The sequence below is a fragment of the Alosa sapidissima genome, chromosome 14 (genome assembly GCF_018492685.1).
Source record: "Alosa sapidissima isolate fAloSap1 chromosome 14, fAloSap1.pri, whole genome shotgun sequence".
Lineage (NCBI taxonomy): Eukaryota > Metazoa > Chordata > Actinopteri > Clupeiformes > Clupeidae > Alosa > Alosa sapidissima.
This window is the reverse complement of record NC_055970.1, coordinates 27,519,722-27,537,088: the sequence shown is the minus strand read 5'-3', so window position 1 is coordinate 27,537,088 and position 17,367 is coordinate 27,519,722. Positions and strand designations below refer to the sequence as shown.

The 17,367-nt window shown below is 38.0% G+C and overlaps 1 protein-coding gene across 4 annotated transcripts in view; it reads left to right on the top strand.

Annotated features, from left to right (window-relative positions):
• The window catches only part of dgkza (diacylglycerol kinase, zeta a), a 129,936-nt gene that overhangs the window by 101,010 nt on the left and 11,559 nt on the right, over positions 1 to 17,367 (top strand). For all 4 annotated transcript variants that reach the window (XM_042061165.1, XM_042061162.1, XM_042061164.1 and 1 more), the window contains 2 exons: positions 4,147 to 4,203; positions 12,323 to 12,357. In XM_042061165.1, the coding sequence (XP_041917099.1) occupies positions 4,147 to 4,203; positions 12,323 to 12,357 (92 nt within the window). The remainder of the gene's footprint in view (positions 1 to 4,146; positions 4,204 to 12,322; positions 12,358 to 17,367) is intronic.

The window sequence follows — 17,367 nt, the reverse complement described above, 5'->3', positions numbered from 1 at the left end:
ATAGATAGATACTTTATTGATCCCCAAGGGGAAATTCAAGAAAAAAACACAGAGCTACCTTGACATGCTGCCACTGTTGTCGGCGCCGGAACCCCTTATAATAAAGTTGGTTAAGCTTAATTAATATATTAGTAATATATAACTATCAGTATGGGGGACCCTTATAATAAAGTTGGTTTAGCTTAATATATTAGTAGTATATAGCTATCAGTGTGGGGACCCTTATAATAAAGTTGATTAAGCTTTATTAATATATTAGTAATATATAACTAGTCAGATGGTGAAGGGACTGAGACCAAAACTGGCTTATCACATTTATTCCTTTAGGAAAAGTTAAAACAAAACAACAAGTAGTTGTATGGGCTATATTGCATGCATCATTCCTATATCATCACTGTCAGCCCTACTAGCAAGGGAGACATGCGACATGGAATGTTCAGGTGCACAGAACAACAGTTTATTAATATTCTGAGACTCACTAAACACTCACAGACATAGACCATATGGAGGTAATGCATAAACATAATGCTAAACTAAATGTACATTAATTTCCTGCTAGACTGAATTGCACTTTCCATGCACACTAAGCTAAACTACACTGAATGCATGGAAAGTTGCTAGCGGAGTTTACAGCTAGTCACGTTAGACTCAGTGTATGAACTCGTGGTCATAATGAAAACATTAATAAACGTTCTCTAAGTTGCTAGAATTGCACCCAAATCTTAACAATACATGTAAAGTAACATAATACAGGTGGTATATCAACGTTTTCAACTTAAACTTTGGATATCTTACGTGATTGTAGCCGTGTCTAAACAACAGAAAAGCTCATCAAAATGCGTCTAAGATGCAAAGGCATATAGGGCAGGACTTGGACCACAAGAAAAGGCGCGATATTTCGAGAAATTACGGATTATTGGCAGCGCAGATCCATATGAGTTGGGTGAGGGAGACGAAGTACCAAGTTCAACCACAAGCGCCCCCCTTCCTCTGATAACTTCTGGCATTATTGTCCCTTCTCCCTGGTTTTTTAATAACTTTTGGAAGTCGATACCTACACCAGATGTTTTTCTCAGTCTGACCTATTGGTACAACATAAAACACGGCAATAATTAACCATTTTCCTTGACGATGTTAGGGATTTACTTCAGTGCCTAATGCTTTCTAATGAGGCGAGTATCTCCAATATGGCGATGTCCAGATCTGATGACACGCTGTGCAAACCCCTAATACAGTCAACCTACGCAATGCAAAGTATACCGCTTCTGATCGGCTATGGCAACAATACAAGGACAAAACGCAGTAGAGCTGCAGTATAGCGTTTCTCCAAAGGGGGCTCCAAAACACCAATCTCAATAAAGCTGCTTAATTACATACAATGCACATACAAACACTAAACTACATTTCTAACTCTGTTACACCCCCCTCCCCTGAATTTCACCAAATTCAAGCAGCAACCAAATAGTACTTCCAAAGGCAAAGAGTACACTACTTTCAAAAGACTAGACAGAGAGTCACCAATTACAGGACAGCCAACCACAAAGGTATCCAATAAGGATGAAGTGGAAGAAGAGGAGCGCAAACTCTCACACAACCAACCACTGGCAGTAGGGTGCCCTAAAGCCATAAACCATAAATTCCATAAATTCTACACAAAGCTAATCAGAAAAGCTAGATAAATAATAATATGTCATTAACTTTTATATTAGCATATAGTTTGTAAATAAACATTTAACATTTAAATGATGTAAGAAATAACTGTTAATTAGTGCCAAAAAATATATTTAGTTAACTATTAACATATATTAATACAATATTAGTTAATAGATTTGTTAAAACATTAACATACAGATTTTATGCAAACAACTAATATTTAATTAATGATGAAAAAACTATTAACTTGTGCCAAATAGATATTTTAGTAACAATTAACAAATATTAACAAAGGGTTAGGTAATTACTAGTTTGCTATTTATTATGGCACCTTATTATGGAGTGTTACCGTTTTGTGAACTCCATGAAATTGTGAATTTCATGAAGAAATGTATCCTTCATGCCTGTGATTCATGTTCATCTAGCAGCCTCTGTGTCCTGTGAGAGAGGTTGGTCTGCATAATTTTATTGTGCACTGGAGAATCACCAACTATACAAGTACCACCACAGTGGAAAGAGTGCAAAGTAAAATGTGCAGGGTGAACAGCAGCAAAACTCCTAGTGTGTGTTTGTTGAGATGTATTCCTCCCACTTGTTTCCACAATATGAGAAGTCAAGAGTTTTCTCCAAATTATACAGTTGACCCCGTCCTGTGAATACTTACACAATACAATGTGCAGAAGTATTCCAGAAATGATCAACTGTTCAAAGACAGACTAAATCTGTTAAGTTTTTTTAGGGCTGAGTGAGGTAAGATTGAAACTACTGTGAAATGTGAAGATGATGAGTTATATTTTGGTATTATATTGATGGTCACAGTCGTGCTTGTTTAAAGCCTCAGTGGTCTTTAGCTGCATCTCTACATCCTCTTATGGTGAAACTAAAGGTCTATAGCAATAGAGTAGCAGGTAGCATCTATATTTATTTTATTTATTTTTATTTAAGGTTTATTTAGACATGGACAGTGCACATTAATGAACATAAAAATGTAAATGCGCCAGAATTAGCCAAAATGGCTATTTTGCATCTGTTGTCTATGGGCCGATGTTAACAGGGCAGATGTGCCTACAAGAAACTCTACACACATCATTGCAGACCTGAAAGATAAAACAACACTTTACACATAAGATGTACTATAAAAAAGACAAACAAGTGAAAATAAGTAATAAAATGAGGGAGGGAAAAGAAAAGAAGAGAGAGCATGGGGCAGGGATGCTAAGTGTGCAGTCGTCTGGTAAAACTGGCAAGCAGAGTCAATAGCGGTGGGTTATTGTGTTTTTTTGTTCAATGTTGACAGGTCTGGTTGCTGATTAGCCACTTCTTTAGGTTGGATTTGAATATGTCATACGTTTTCATGTCTCTAATATAGGATGGTATTGTGTTCCAGTCATGTGCAGCTCTAATAGAAAAAGCAGATTGGCCAAAACTACTTTTTCTCAGTTGAATTACACAGTCTCCTCTAACTGCGCTACGTGTAGATCTGTAAGTGGGTGGATTTGTTTTTACAAACTGATTTAGAACTGGAGGAGCCAGTCCATTGATAATCTTATACACTAAACAGGAGTTAGTGTATTTCACCAGATTTTCCCAACTTAATATCTTATATTTTTTAAAAATTGGACTGTGGTGATGATATCTGGGCTTTTTATCAAGGACTTTAAGAGTCTGTTTGTACAGTGACTGGACAGAGGTATAGGAAGTGGTACCTGACTGAGACCAGGTTGTTAAACAATATGTAATGTGGGAGAAGATCATTGAGTGCATGTACATTATTGCAGCCTCAGTTGACATACAGTTGCGGATGTGTCTGAAGTTTGCCAGATTGAACTTGACTCGTTGACAAACCTTTTTTATGTGAGGTTTAAATGATAACTGATTGTCAATAACTTAAACTCAGACACTACTTGCAGTCTCTCCCCTGCCACTAATACATCAGGTTCTGTAAAATGTTTTTTTGACTTGCTAAAAAACATGCACACGGTTTTGGATATATTCAATTGTAAACAATTTTGGTTTAACCATGCAGTGATATGTTGCATCAAGCTTGTTAACTGATTTGCGGCCTGAACTGCACTGCTGCTGTGCACAAAGATCACTGTATCATCTGCATACATTTGAGTGTTGGCATCGGGGCAGACATTTGGCAAATCATTTACTATATTGTTGTATGTTCATTGCCTTTGTGAAGCTTAAATGAGATATACAATATCCTTCAGTGTTGGTGTGCATAATGTCATAGCATGAGCATAAATTTACTAATATCTGTAGAGCTTTCTCAGTGACATTGTAGACATTCAGCAATTGTGCTCAGTGTTCATTTGGGTCATGTATATTAATCAATGTAGACAAATGTGGGTCATTTTATGTGTTATGTATTCAATATTTGTTTTTGTTGTTTTGTCATTTATCATGAAAATGTATCATCAAATATCATTCTTTCTTTCCTCATTTATCACATTATGTTTATTCATAGTTCATTCCATTTTTTCAAAGGGTGGGGGGTGTTCACCGATCAAACACAACAGCAGCTGATTTTAAACCAACTAGCAGGTGAGAATCAATACAATCCTTTCCTGTCAGTGTCTACTCTATCTCTACACAATATCTGTTACATATCTATAGTAAAAATTCCAATTCCAAGTCATGCCTACTACCACTGTCACACTATCCAGCACATTTTGCCACTCCCTACCATGTTCTTTTATTTTTTATTTAATATCAAATGCATAGTGGAGAATGGGTGTATCCAGGTGTATACACCCAAGGACACTTATCCAATATATCCAGGTGTATCCATGACACCCAAGGACACTTCACATATATGTATACAAATACAATCAATACAGTATCAAAGTAACTGAACTAAACTAACTAATTAACTAAATATCAGAAAGTCACAATGAGTAAGCTAGGTGAAAGAGATGGGTTTTTAGATTTCATTTAATGTCTGTAATGGATTTACAAGGCCTGATATATTGAAGAATTCCAGAGCTTAGGGGCAGTGTGACAGAACACACTTTCACCCATGGTGTTAAGGTTCATATTTGGTATGTTAAGTAGACCTGCTGAGGAGGATCACAGTGAGTGGGCCGGGGTGTAGTTCTCCAAGAGATCAGGGAGATAGGTGGGAGCATGAGGGCCTTGTATGTGAGGCGTAGAATTTTTAATTGGAAACGGTATGCAACAGGAAGCTGGATGAGCACAAGTTTTATAAGGTTTGTAGATTTGGAGCAGGTGGTGATCTTTGCTGCAGCATATTGGATTAATTGGACCTGGTGGAGTAGCTTATTTGGAATGCCTGACAGGATGGAGTTCCAATAGTCAATGTGTAACACCGCCGTTGACCAGTTATGTGTTATATGCCGTATGTGTGTGGATCTGACAGTTTTGCTCTAAATTCCTTTGTTGGTGACCCCTGACAACAAGTTGTGTAACATGTGCTTCAGGAGCTGGTGTAATGCATTTGATATCATGATCTATTGAATGGAATGGAAAGATGGAAATGGAAGAATATCTTAGTTTAGATTAGATTATACAACAATTAGGTTCGTTTGAACTGTTTATTCATTTCTGATTGGATGAGATGCATTCTTTGAGTCATCACGAGTACTGATATCTTTATCTTTCTACCATTTACAGCTAGTAATCACTCCACATTTTGCATTGAATTGTCTGACACAAACTTTCCATTCACTCAGCGAGAGAGAGGGCAGTATTTTTATTATGTCACATTTTACATTTTGAAGTAGTTTCAGATTCAAATTTAGTGTGAGTATGCAAGTTTTGTGCACATACTGTATAGCCTCTCTTATTCAACTTGGCTGCAGAGTGACATTTTCGATTTTTTAGGCAACAGTAGATTCCGATACTAGAATGCCAAACTTAAAGGTATTATGTCAAAACGTGATATGGAAAAGCTCATTCACACATTTAACTCCAGTAGGGTTGATTACTGTAATGGGCTTTTTACAGGCCATCCTACAAAGAGCATCAAACAGCTTCAGGCGATACAAAATGCAGCAGCTAGGGTTCTCACCTAAACTAAAAAAAACTGACCATTACTCTGGTCATTATTACTCCCTGCAATAGCTTCCTGTAAGTCACAGAATTGACTTTAAAGCACCACTGCTTGTTTATAAATCATTAAATGGAACGGGATCTGATCGCCTATCAGACATGCTTCAACAGTACACATCTTACAGACTACTTAGATCTCAGGAGAAATACTTGGTAACCCATGGTTAGAACTAAACATAGTGAAGCAGCTTTTAGCTACTAACGTGGTTCAGCTCCGGGTGACATCAAAAATGCCCTAACTGTAGCCAGTTTTACATCTAGACCAAACTGTTCTCAAATGCTTTCTGCTAAATGATCAAATGCACTTCCTGTTAATCAGAGTTTTGTGCAGGTAGCCTATGCCAAACTGTGAAGCATACAATTAAGATGTTGGCTGTTTTCCAATAACCAGAAGTTGTGTTGTGTCTCCTGGCAATGTGTCGGTGACCATTATATCCATGTTCTTTCTATAAAGCTTGAAAAACTAATCCAGCAGCACATTTTTTGTACTTCCCCCATATCATATCAGTGCAGGGAAGATTTGATGGACAGTATGGTAGGGGTAAAAATGAGGAATTGTCATGAAATCAACACAGGTTTTTTTTAGAAACATCTGAAATCTTCAGTCTTTGCTATAATTATGTACTGCATATCCAGGATGCCCTTGAAATCATCTACACAATATGAGCTAATTAGGTCACTTTCCACAGAGATTGCACATAGTTGTCAGAAGTCCAGTGAAAAGCCAAGTTTCTTGAAAATAGAAAACATTCTCTTGAACAACCTCATTTACATTCAACTCCCATGTATGCACACCCAGACAATCCACCTACACATCCACCAGGACATTTAGCACCTTGGGGAGAACATGAAAATTCAAGACTGACTTGTTTTTCTCACCGTCTGTCAGCAGACAGTTTCTTACATCAGACTTTGAACTTTCATGGAAATATAGCCCAAAGATTGAAACTTTTATCTCCTTGAAGTAATCTATTTTCTTTTTTTCCGAATCAGCCCATGTCTTTAGGTACATTGCGTATGAAAAAGAAAATGGGCTCTGGAAACTATTAAAATAGCCATATAAAAATGAGAAATACTTCTTGAATTTCCCCAAGGGATCAATAAAGTATCTATCTATCTATCTATCTATCTATCTAATACTTAGTGGAGGCAATTTCTATGTCCCAATGTTGTTTTAATCAATATTGTCCCAATGGTGTTTTAATCAATGCATTGTGAACACTAACCTTACCTTTAGCACACAAGGGAAGGATGTATTCAAATAAGTGGCATTTCTCAATATTTCAATTAAACTCAGCATTTAATATACAGTAGGCTCTCTGAAAATACGCTGTCTCTCCTATCTGAAACTGAGTCCAAAATGTTAATGGGCCTAAACCAATAAAATAATCTACAAAAATCAAGTAGGATATGGTCTGCATCAATAATATTCAAACATTCTATAGTGTCTCTCTTGCACCATGTCTGTCTATATGTCCCCCAAGCCTGCTGTTACATACACACTATGGTCTCCAATAGTAAATCAGGACTCATTATACAGTAAGTTGTTGAGTAAATAGTAGTGTGTGGAGCCCCCGATCAACTTCTAACTGAATTAAAAATTCAAACCAATATGTAATGGAGTTATATACAGTATAGCAAAATAAATGTAGGTATGTAGGTCAGCTATCCAGAGAAATACAGTAATTTGACAAGAAGCGGCAGCTTCCTGCATCTCCATGTAACAATTGGGGATATGCTGCCTGTTTTGTGGAGAGGTAGGCTGTGTGTGCTGCTGCCACTGAATTCAATCGCATTATATTCCAGTACAATAGTGGCAGTAAATTACGTGACCCAGCATGTAGATGGTAGGAGGTCCAGTATTATGCTAAATAAAGCAGATTAAAGATTGGTTAGTTCAAGAGTGTATGGACACAATTAATGCTAATGAAGTTAAACATTTTGTTTGAAATGAAGGGTATGCTCGTTGATTTCATGAACACTCATTTTTAAACCTAGACCTAATTATCCCCCGGTTCTTCTGAATGGTCTGAATAAATGCTCTTTTGAAGGGTAACTATAACAACCATAACGATGGGTCATTCCACGTCAATTCAACCAGGGCCCACGCACTTAGGTCTCAAAACATTCTGAAAAAATTACCAGGTGTACCTATGTTACCCAGGAGACACACTGTAAAATTACTTTTATGTAAGGCCAATACTTTCCAAGATACAGCCATTTTTTTTTACACCTGACGAAGACCTGAGTGGTCGAAACGGTGTGTATCACCCACCATTAAACTGGGAGCTTTAGACACAGTGTGCGGATACAGTATCTCTTCTTTTGCTTTATCTACTTTTTATAGCCATTCCTTGACTAACAGAGCTCAACACACTTTCCTTTTATTTGAATTGAGCATATTTTCTTGTCTTTCCCATGTCGAAAAATCACTAGGGATTTGACCTCTTTGTCTTTTCGTCTTTGTTGAAAAGGGAAGTTCTGGATTACAGCTGAAAGTTCTCGGACACTCTGATTAACTTAAAAAAAAAGTGGAATATAAATGGCTTCTTTTACATTTTGTTTGTATGATTTTCTAGGAGTGCTAATAATTGTTGCTCGTGTTTTTGATTTTAAAAAAAAAAGTAAAAATCTATGTCTTTATGAGCTATTATTTTACTCTTTCGTGAGATTACAATACCAAAAGGTTTTTTATATAACTGTTTTTAGTCAACTTTACCAGGGGTGCCGATAAATGTGGAGGACACTGTATTTTAAAGACCCCCGATGCAACATTTCAACTTAAAGGAACCGTATGTAAGAAATGTATTTCAATTAATTATAAAATTGCCCTGATATGTCACTAGACATTAATAAATCATGTTCATTTCAAATACTTATATCACTGACAACAGTAGTCCGGCCAGGATATTGTCATTTAAAAAGTGAAGTTGCAGCTTTCAACTGATGTTGATATTGTCATGTTGTGTTTTGGCCTGATGCGCCACCCTCCACCTATCTACTAATCACGAAGTCAGTAGTGTTTCGGCATCCGGTTTGCCAGCTCTGCCAGTCAGGGGGGAGGGGGAGGGGATACACCGCTCTACAGTATTTTGAAAGTGATTGCAGTACCAGTTTTGGCCACAATCTTACATACGGTTCCTTTAATAAAACAGTTTAGAATCATTATGATGGTTAAATGACATGTTGTGGCGATAATGCTGGCTTTCCGTGCTCCCCCTACCGTCTCCTAATGGAAAACCATCCTTGCAAGATCTACACTAGCATCCCGGCAGTGTCTGAATCAGGAAGTCCTGTGAAAAGCGAGAACGAGGGAGAAACACAAAATGCTTAATATTCTCTGGACATACACATGCCCCCCTCAAGCACCGGTTAGCCATGCTGGCTAGCTATAAGATGGCTTCATTTTTTAGATGTTCATCATGGCAGAGCCAGCTTAAAGAATAAGAACAAGAATTGTGGAATATGCACCCCAAAGCTGTAGAGGGGTCTCCGTAGAGAAAAATGCAACAACAAAAGTGAGAAATCAGTGACGAAATGACTGGACTTACAGAACGGCCCTTTAACCCAGTGGTTCTTAAACTGGGGGCCGGGACCCCCAGAGGGCTCGGCAAAATTTTTGGAGGGGTCACAAAATGATTAAATACATTTTCTAAAGGTTTTTAGTCAAAGGCTGCCATTGACATAATGCCTTTGGTGTAGACATAGCCATTTTCTGCTTCTGCTTCCAATGCCCATCTCGCAACATTTCGAAACCAAATTCTGCCGGTTAGAGAGAAGGGGGATCGCGAGACTTGGCCCATGTTTTTTGGGGGGCCGCCAGACAAAAAGTTTAAGAAGGTGGCAACATGTGATATCAGTACACAGTAGTGTATCTAGTTCACACCAAATGCAAGCCAATACACTGTAACACTTTGAATTTTTCTGGAGTATGAACACCAAAATGTATGTCTTCATTCTAAACATTAGAATGCTGGTATTAGATTATGCCTTTCTCCCTATGATACCAGCCTCAGAAAAACAAGGCCCACATATTTCAAACAAGTACTGTATATCTGATGAGGCAGGTTTAGCCTTTGATCAAATATTCATCCAGGAACAATGCTAGTGCAGAATACAATGTCAGACGGCTTGCATCTGACATAAGGACAAGAGTGCTATTGCAGCAGCACTTCTATTCCCACTCTTCATCGTTCCTAACTATACCATTAGATTCCCCACACCCTTTCAATTTCTACTCCCTTTTTCTGCAGTCCACAGTCATTGTTGGAAAGGTAGATCCGTACACCTCAAAATATACTAGAATGTAATTAACTCTCTCTCTTTCTCTCTCTATTTCTCTCTCTCTCTATTTCTCTCTCTCACACCTGGCCTGCTCAGAATGGATTGAGACACTTAGCTCCTTGATGAATCTTACTCAGTGGAGAAAACAATAGATTATGTGTACAGGTACATGCTGGACTGAATGAATGAAAGAAAACTTATTGTGGTAAAACATGACAATGAAATTGAATACGTATTTGCCTATTGTAGATGCCTGTGACACATTGGATAGCCTTGAGTATATGGCAAACCTTAAAATTGCTGACCCCATTCTGGTGCGGATTAGTGGGCAGGGGCTTGTGTCTGCGAGTACCCCACAATTTTTAATTTAACAAGCAAAATCATTAGAGGATGAAGATCTCCTAGGAAATAATGTGCTCACTTACTGTACATGAATGTGTATGTGGCTGTGTATAAAACATGAAGAAGATATATGGGTAGAAATATTTAGGAAGAATTGATATGGTAGGTGGAAGTGCTGTAGGAGAAATAATATACCTTATCCTGGTATAGGAGAAGAACAAAGGGTGATTGGAGGGGCAATCTTTTTATACATGGCCACCATCACCTGTGTTGCCTGTATTGCCAATAGTACATTTCATCCTAGTATTGCCTGGCAATGCTTCTTTTTTTGGTGTGAAATATACAGTAGCTCTATGGTTAACTTGGAGCGCTTCAATAATATGCAGTTGCATTCTGGTTAAATCAAGAAGACGGTTACTTATCATTTTTTGCAACAAAAATAGCGCTGCATTCTAGAATCTTTGATTTGCTATTGAAACAAGTAACTAGCACTGCCACTGCCACAGAGTGCTTGCAATAAATCATTAATTAATTACCACTTCATATTAGCTAACTAGCTAGATGCATTTTCAAAAATTTGACCAATAAAAATAGCAATGGTGGAACAACACTTATCAACTGAATATGAACTTAAGCAGACACGTAGGCCTAAATGTAGATTTTGGTAACTTAATGGGAGACTATTGACAGAATTTAGCCTACTGTTGATTGCTTAAAATGTTACAGCATTTAATGCAGCCGCAAGTGAGAGCTGATTAAAGTCAGTTGGAGATGGGTTAACTCCTTGAACTGCTGTTAAATTATTATAGCTAGAGACATTAGGCTAGAGTGCATTGCCCACATATGTCCCTATAAACTTGCATCCTTAACATCAAACATGAAGTTTGATGATTTGATCCAGGAGTGCAGAATTCAAGATAGTGTAGACTACTCTTAAATGGCAAGTTATTACACCCCAACGAAACTCGTTGGGAAGTTATATTAAATGATTGGACAGGTTTGCTCACATTAGGCTAGCTACTGTAAAGCCTCACCTCATATTTCTATTACAGCAGTAGCAGTGCAGTTGGCTATATCATGATATATTGCTAAATGGCAACATGTGTCATCCAAAGGTTCTTGCTATGATCACACTTTGATCAGCCATGCACAATGATTGGCCACAAAATGCCTCACAAACTTGCCAATGTCTTTTGACTTCAACAAGCAATTCAACAAGACAATCTACTACTATAATTCAAAAGAAAAACTACTACTATAATGTCTTACCAGGAACAATCATATCAATCAACAATCATAATCACTTCATCACCTGTATCTTCATGAAATGGGTGAAGGATGAGGTCTGTGTTTGGGGTAAGGTGACTGGTCTATATGGTTAATGAATGGAGTTGTCTCAAGTTGTTTCGCTAAATTGTGGACATCAACAACCACTATCCTATAGTGCAGACCATCTTACAATACTACAGTATATTTTTCACTCTGCTTTATAGTGGCAATATGAATGCAAATGAATGGGTACTAATGGTAGTAGTAGGCTTGGATTTATATTAGATTTCTGGAACTTATGTTTTAATATTGTGCTGGGCAAGAAAGTTTGGCAATACTACTTTTACACAATGATCATGGTGGCCCTGCTTTGATATGGTCTTCTGACTAACCTATTATGTCTTATCTTCTGTGGGACAAATTCACGAATCCTAATTGAGATTGTACTCAAGGTTTATTTTTTCCAGTTATGGTTGTACACCAAGGTATAGGTTTGCCAAGGAAAATCAAATTATCCTGAGAATGAGCCTGAAAATCAAATCAGAGTTAGAAAGATAGCACTCGAGGCTTACGTATCACTAATGCCTTCTCTCCATCCTCTCCTCTGCCTTTGCAAAAAACAAAAAATGTGCTGGGAAACAAGACTGATTTGAGTGTCTCATCTGTGTAAACATCTGTCTTCATCTTACTTTTGCAGGTCTGAGAGGAATGCATTGTGCAGTGCAGACTCAGGTAAATCAATTTATTCAACAAGTAGACTTGAGTTCAATGGTGCCTTTAAAAATATCAAGTACAGTATACATACGCTCAGGGTTGAAGAAGTGTTTCATTTTCTGATACACTCCTGCTCAAGGAACATGTTTTGGTGAAGGAAAAGGGTTTTTAGTATCAGTAGACTGCTTAGATATCATGCTTGCAAAGACCCTTTGGCAAATCGTTATGTTGGGGCTTACCCTCTTTCACAGTAGGGCTGCTCGAGGTTTGGATTTACAGTACTGTGCAAAAGTCTTGTCTACATGTTTTGCTTCAGTAATGCCATAAGGACCATATTGTTTATTTCTTACTCTTAATTATGTGAATATGACCAGAGAAAACATAAAATATGTGTACACCGTATTAAAATACACATAAAATGTAGTTTTTGTTCTGATACCAGTTTCAGTCTCAAGCTGCCATTGGATTTGTTGTTTTAGCAGTGTTACAATGACCAACCACCCAAAGGGGAAGCTCTTGACAGAGCTGTCGTTCCCCACCCAGGCCAAGGCCAGAGATGGGCATGTCTGGCCTGCCAGAACCTGCTGGTAAATCCAGCTACGATGGGGGTCTCAAGATCAGCTGCTGACTTGACCTTGGCTCACCTTAAAACTGACGCTGCCGTGTCAAGAGCATTTTGGCCTGACACAAAGTGGAGGAACCACCTTAATCATACTGTACAGTACATCTCTGGTGACCCTCTTCATTGTATTCCCAGGTGGGGAATACCCCACCACCCGCCGCAAAAACAAAAAAAACACGTTTGTAGTTGATTGTGATACATCATAAATTGTTAATACATACAAGTCTAACACCCAAACTAAAATATACTGTAGGGCCTATAAATTACAGACCATTACTGTGTGCATTCATTTGAAATGCTGAAGAAATGTTGTTTGACTTATAAATGGTGCATTGTCACTTTAAGAGCTGAGTCTTTACATTCTGATAATGCCCTTTTGCCAGCTCTTGTTTACAAGCCTTGTTTGTTTGAGCCACCTTGATAGCACAATATTAAGTTGTTATAAGCAGCCTTCATTGCTTTGGAAATTGAAGTATGTAATGACATTTTGCTTCACATTTCTGTTTGCAATTAAAAGTGAATTATGAGTCTGGTAGCCACCTAGCTGTCTGAATGGAATGTGTTTCAGTAAGCTCCACATATCATGTGTTTCATGTACTGTAAATGCTTGGAAAACAAATTATTGAAGACTCACTGATTCCATTCTAAAAAGGCAAAGTAGGAGACTAATCTTTATATTCTTGTCTATGTTCCAAATCACATTGATTACAGCCTATTAGGGGTGTAAAGATTAACCGATACGTATCGGTATCCGTTTTTGTGTAAGATACGGCTACATCGATACGTGAAGCCCCGGGCCCTAGGGGCGCTCGCGGGCGAGTCCAGAATGAATGGAGGTCTATGGAGCTGTACCCCTCAAAATCCACTTTTCTCGGGATATCATTTTTTTTCAAGTAATTTGAATATTGTATTCAAAAGGGGAGGCAAAGACGATACACTTGGTTGAGTATTATATTTTTTAAAGACACTTAATTGTTCTAAAAAGCCTTTCAAACATGTCAATGACGTCATTCATTAGCATTATCATAGCATAGCATCAATGCTAGCGTTTTATGGGCAACAACGACCCAACCTGTAAGAAAACGAAAGGACATGACTCCCGGATTATTTCACTTTTGATTGATAATCCATATCCATTTTGCGAAAAATAAAATAAAATCTGAGGGTTTCAGTTGTTAAATAGGTGAAAACAATAAATGTAGCCATGTAGCTCCATAGGACCCCATGTATTTTAGACTCGCCCGCGATCGCCATCTAGGTGAACTCTGGTGAATTGCAGCCAAATTCGGTTTGTATGGGATTAATAGAGAGTGGGGAGGCTCTCCGTAGACGGGCTCTGCTCTGCTCAGACTCATTTACGTTTCAAGCAGCGCGTTCATCCCACTTCCGGTTTTGAAACTATACGTGGCACGGAATTGTGGGTAATGCAGTTCGTTTTAGGTTACATTCATTGCCCAAAGTTGTCAAATGACCTCCTTACCCATACATCTATTGCAACTTAACCATGTGACAACTTGCACTCAGTCGGCTTTTGTTTTTCGAAATCCAGCGCGAAATTAAGCACTTATAGCATTCCTAAACAGCAACGATAGTCTGTAGAGTAGCCTTACCTTTGATGAAGGGATTTCCTTAATGTTAAATAATAATTTGGCCCTTGCTGCTAAAACGATGCATAAATTATTAGCCTATGATTTTGTTCATATTCACTCAGACTTGTGGCATTTTAGGTTTCTGCATTAGGTCTACTGTTGGGACAAAATAAGCCCAGAGAGTTCATTGATTTGTAGGCCTATTTTATTCTTGTAGGGTAGGCTAGGCCTATATGAGAAAAGGCCAAGAGTGTCTTAAGCACTGTTTTATTTTATTTTGGTATTGTCTTACCTCAACAAGGCTACAGCTCCATGAAAACAATCAGATATAACTCTATAAAATCTGTAAAGTCTATGTATTTTTATGTTGTATTTGGCTGCTGTGCTTGACTGAAATGTAGACTATTCTTTTTTCATATCAATACAGTATATGAAACAAACCTCAGTTTAGATAATCATATTCACACATTTTGTTGCCTAATTGACAACCATGACCATGATAATTGATAATATAAAATGAATGTGCACCTTGAGCAAATTATAAAAAATCTTTCAGAATGCTTTCCATTCTTGAACTGCATCGAATTGCATCGAATCGCATCGAATCGTACTGAATCGTTTTTTATAAACATGTATCTTGTATCGAATCTTGCCCATGTATCTAGATGTGAATCGTATTGTCTTTTACATGAGAGATTCACACCCCTACAGCCTATGTTAAAGAGTTTAAAAATGGTCAGTAGTGGGAACCAGATAACCGTAAACTCCTATAGCCTCGTCTTTGTTGCTTTTAAAAGTTATTATATTAAAGTCTTATATTATATTAAAGTCTTATATTAAAAAGGAGATACACAATGACAAGCCAGCTGGAATCTGCCACTCTCTTGGTCTCTCTCCTGCACGCGTTCCCAATTAAGTGGAGTAAGTAAAGTCTGCTACATGGTGGAGAGGACCCAAAAAGTAGCATCTTTGCATGTACCATGGCGTTGACATTGTGAAACTCAATTTGCAGTAAAGCTACTAAATGGCTACCCCTCTGTCCTTTGGTGTCCTACGCACATTGTGTGATGTGTGTGGTGGGTCCCTCTATCTTCTGGTTGAATTCTCATTGACAATGAGAAATCAACATATGGTCAGGTCATCATAACATTGTTAAACAACAAATCAAATGGATGCCTAAAACTTTTGCACAGTACTGTATGTTTCGAAGCAGTCAGGTGTGGATCTGAATTTCAGTGTCTGAAAGGTGGGAAAAATAACATTGGTCCTTATTTATATTCTGGACTTGTCTCCAAAGGCCCTGGCATAAGAAGCAGAGACTTTTATGGCCTGCTTTGACACTCCCAAGTTGCTCTTCATGAAAAGATTTAACAGAAGTCCTTGGGACTCTCTGAAAGAACTATATGTTCATTCTGCTCTCACTAGAGTAAATGGGAAATGTGGAGGGGTTTTAATATAATTCAGATATTTCTGAGGGCAGATACACAGTCACAGCCTACCTTTCAGTTGAATATTCCAGACTTCCAAAAAGAGACAACATGGGTTTGTTTGGGCTTTCTGGCTCTCTGTGTTGAAAAACACCATGAGAGGAGGATTAGGGAGCACAATCTACAAAGGGCGCCTCTTGCTCTCTGAATGAGGATTTGCCATATTGAAACCCTGAGAGCTGCATCAGACTCTAATGTGATTATCTGTCTTAATTTAAATTATATTTTTCCTTTGCATTTGAAAACTGAACCACAAAAAGTATGGATGTTGTTGATCGGCATTACAATGGCTCCTAAATATTATTGTATATTGGGCAGTGTATAATAATAATATAATATATTCTGTTGTTTTAATTGTCAGGCACTAATGTAAATCGCCAAAAGCATTAAAAGATTATTGTTATTTTTTACTCAACTTTACCAAGGGTGCCAATAAACATAGGTTGTGCTCAGGGCTGGACTGGCCATCTGGCATACTGAGCATTTTCCAGGTGGGCCGACGCACTTCTGGGCCGAATCGCTGATGTAATTATAATTTAGGCTATATATGTGTTTTTGTTCGTTTTTCTGACAGCACTGGTTTGGAATTAGCGCTAGTAATAGCGCAGCCCACTTGTTCATTTTCCATACTGACACTGGCATGGCCCAATTAAATCGTACTTTTTTTTGCCCACGTCGGCCTCGAGCTGACAGCAGCCCATTGGTTCATTTTCCATAGGCTACTAGCGCTAATACAACACCGCTGTGACAACAAAATCATGCCTGTGTTCTGTTCTTAGAGCTTTCTCTGTCTAAGATCTGCAGTGTTTCTCAAACTATGAGCCTCCTCAACGAGTATACTGCTGGTCCACAGAGCAAGGAATTTAAATTACGCCCGGCTTCTGTCTGTCAATTTAGCGGCACAATTAAATGATATTATGTAACCGCATACCGAAATAAAAAGAAACTAAATGTTTCCCCGATCAGGAAATACTTCTTACTTCCCATTGTACAAAGAAATGAATTAGGGAGATGATATGCATCTGTTAAAAGCTATAGTTTTGCTAACATTTCCATTATTAATGTGAAATATGTCTCCATGCAGGGTAGTGTCAAGCAGTGAAGTGATAACCATACAGATACAGGTAGCCAATGCTCACATCACCTAGCTGAGTTAGACAGAAGACAAGCCCTGCTTGCTCTGTTAAGGTATTTCTGTCCATCCCAAACTGCGTTAAAACCGTGTGTTTAATAGCCAGAATTTCAAAATTTTCCCAGGGGAGGACCCCCGCTTAGGATATGATCCGCAATATTAAGCAAAACAGTAATAATAGCAATAATGTCAATAAAA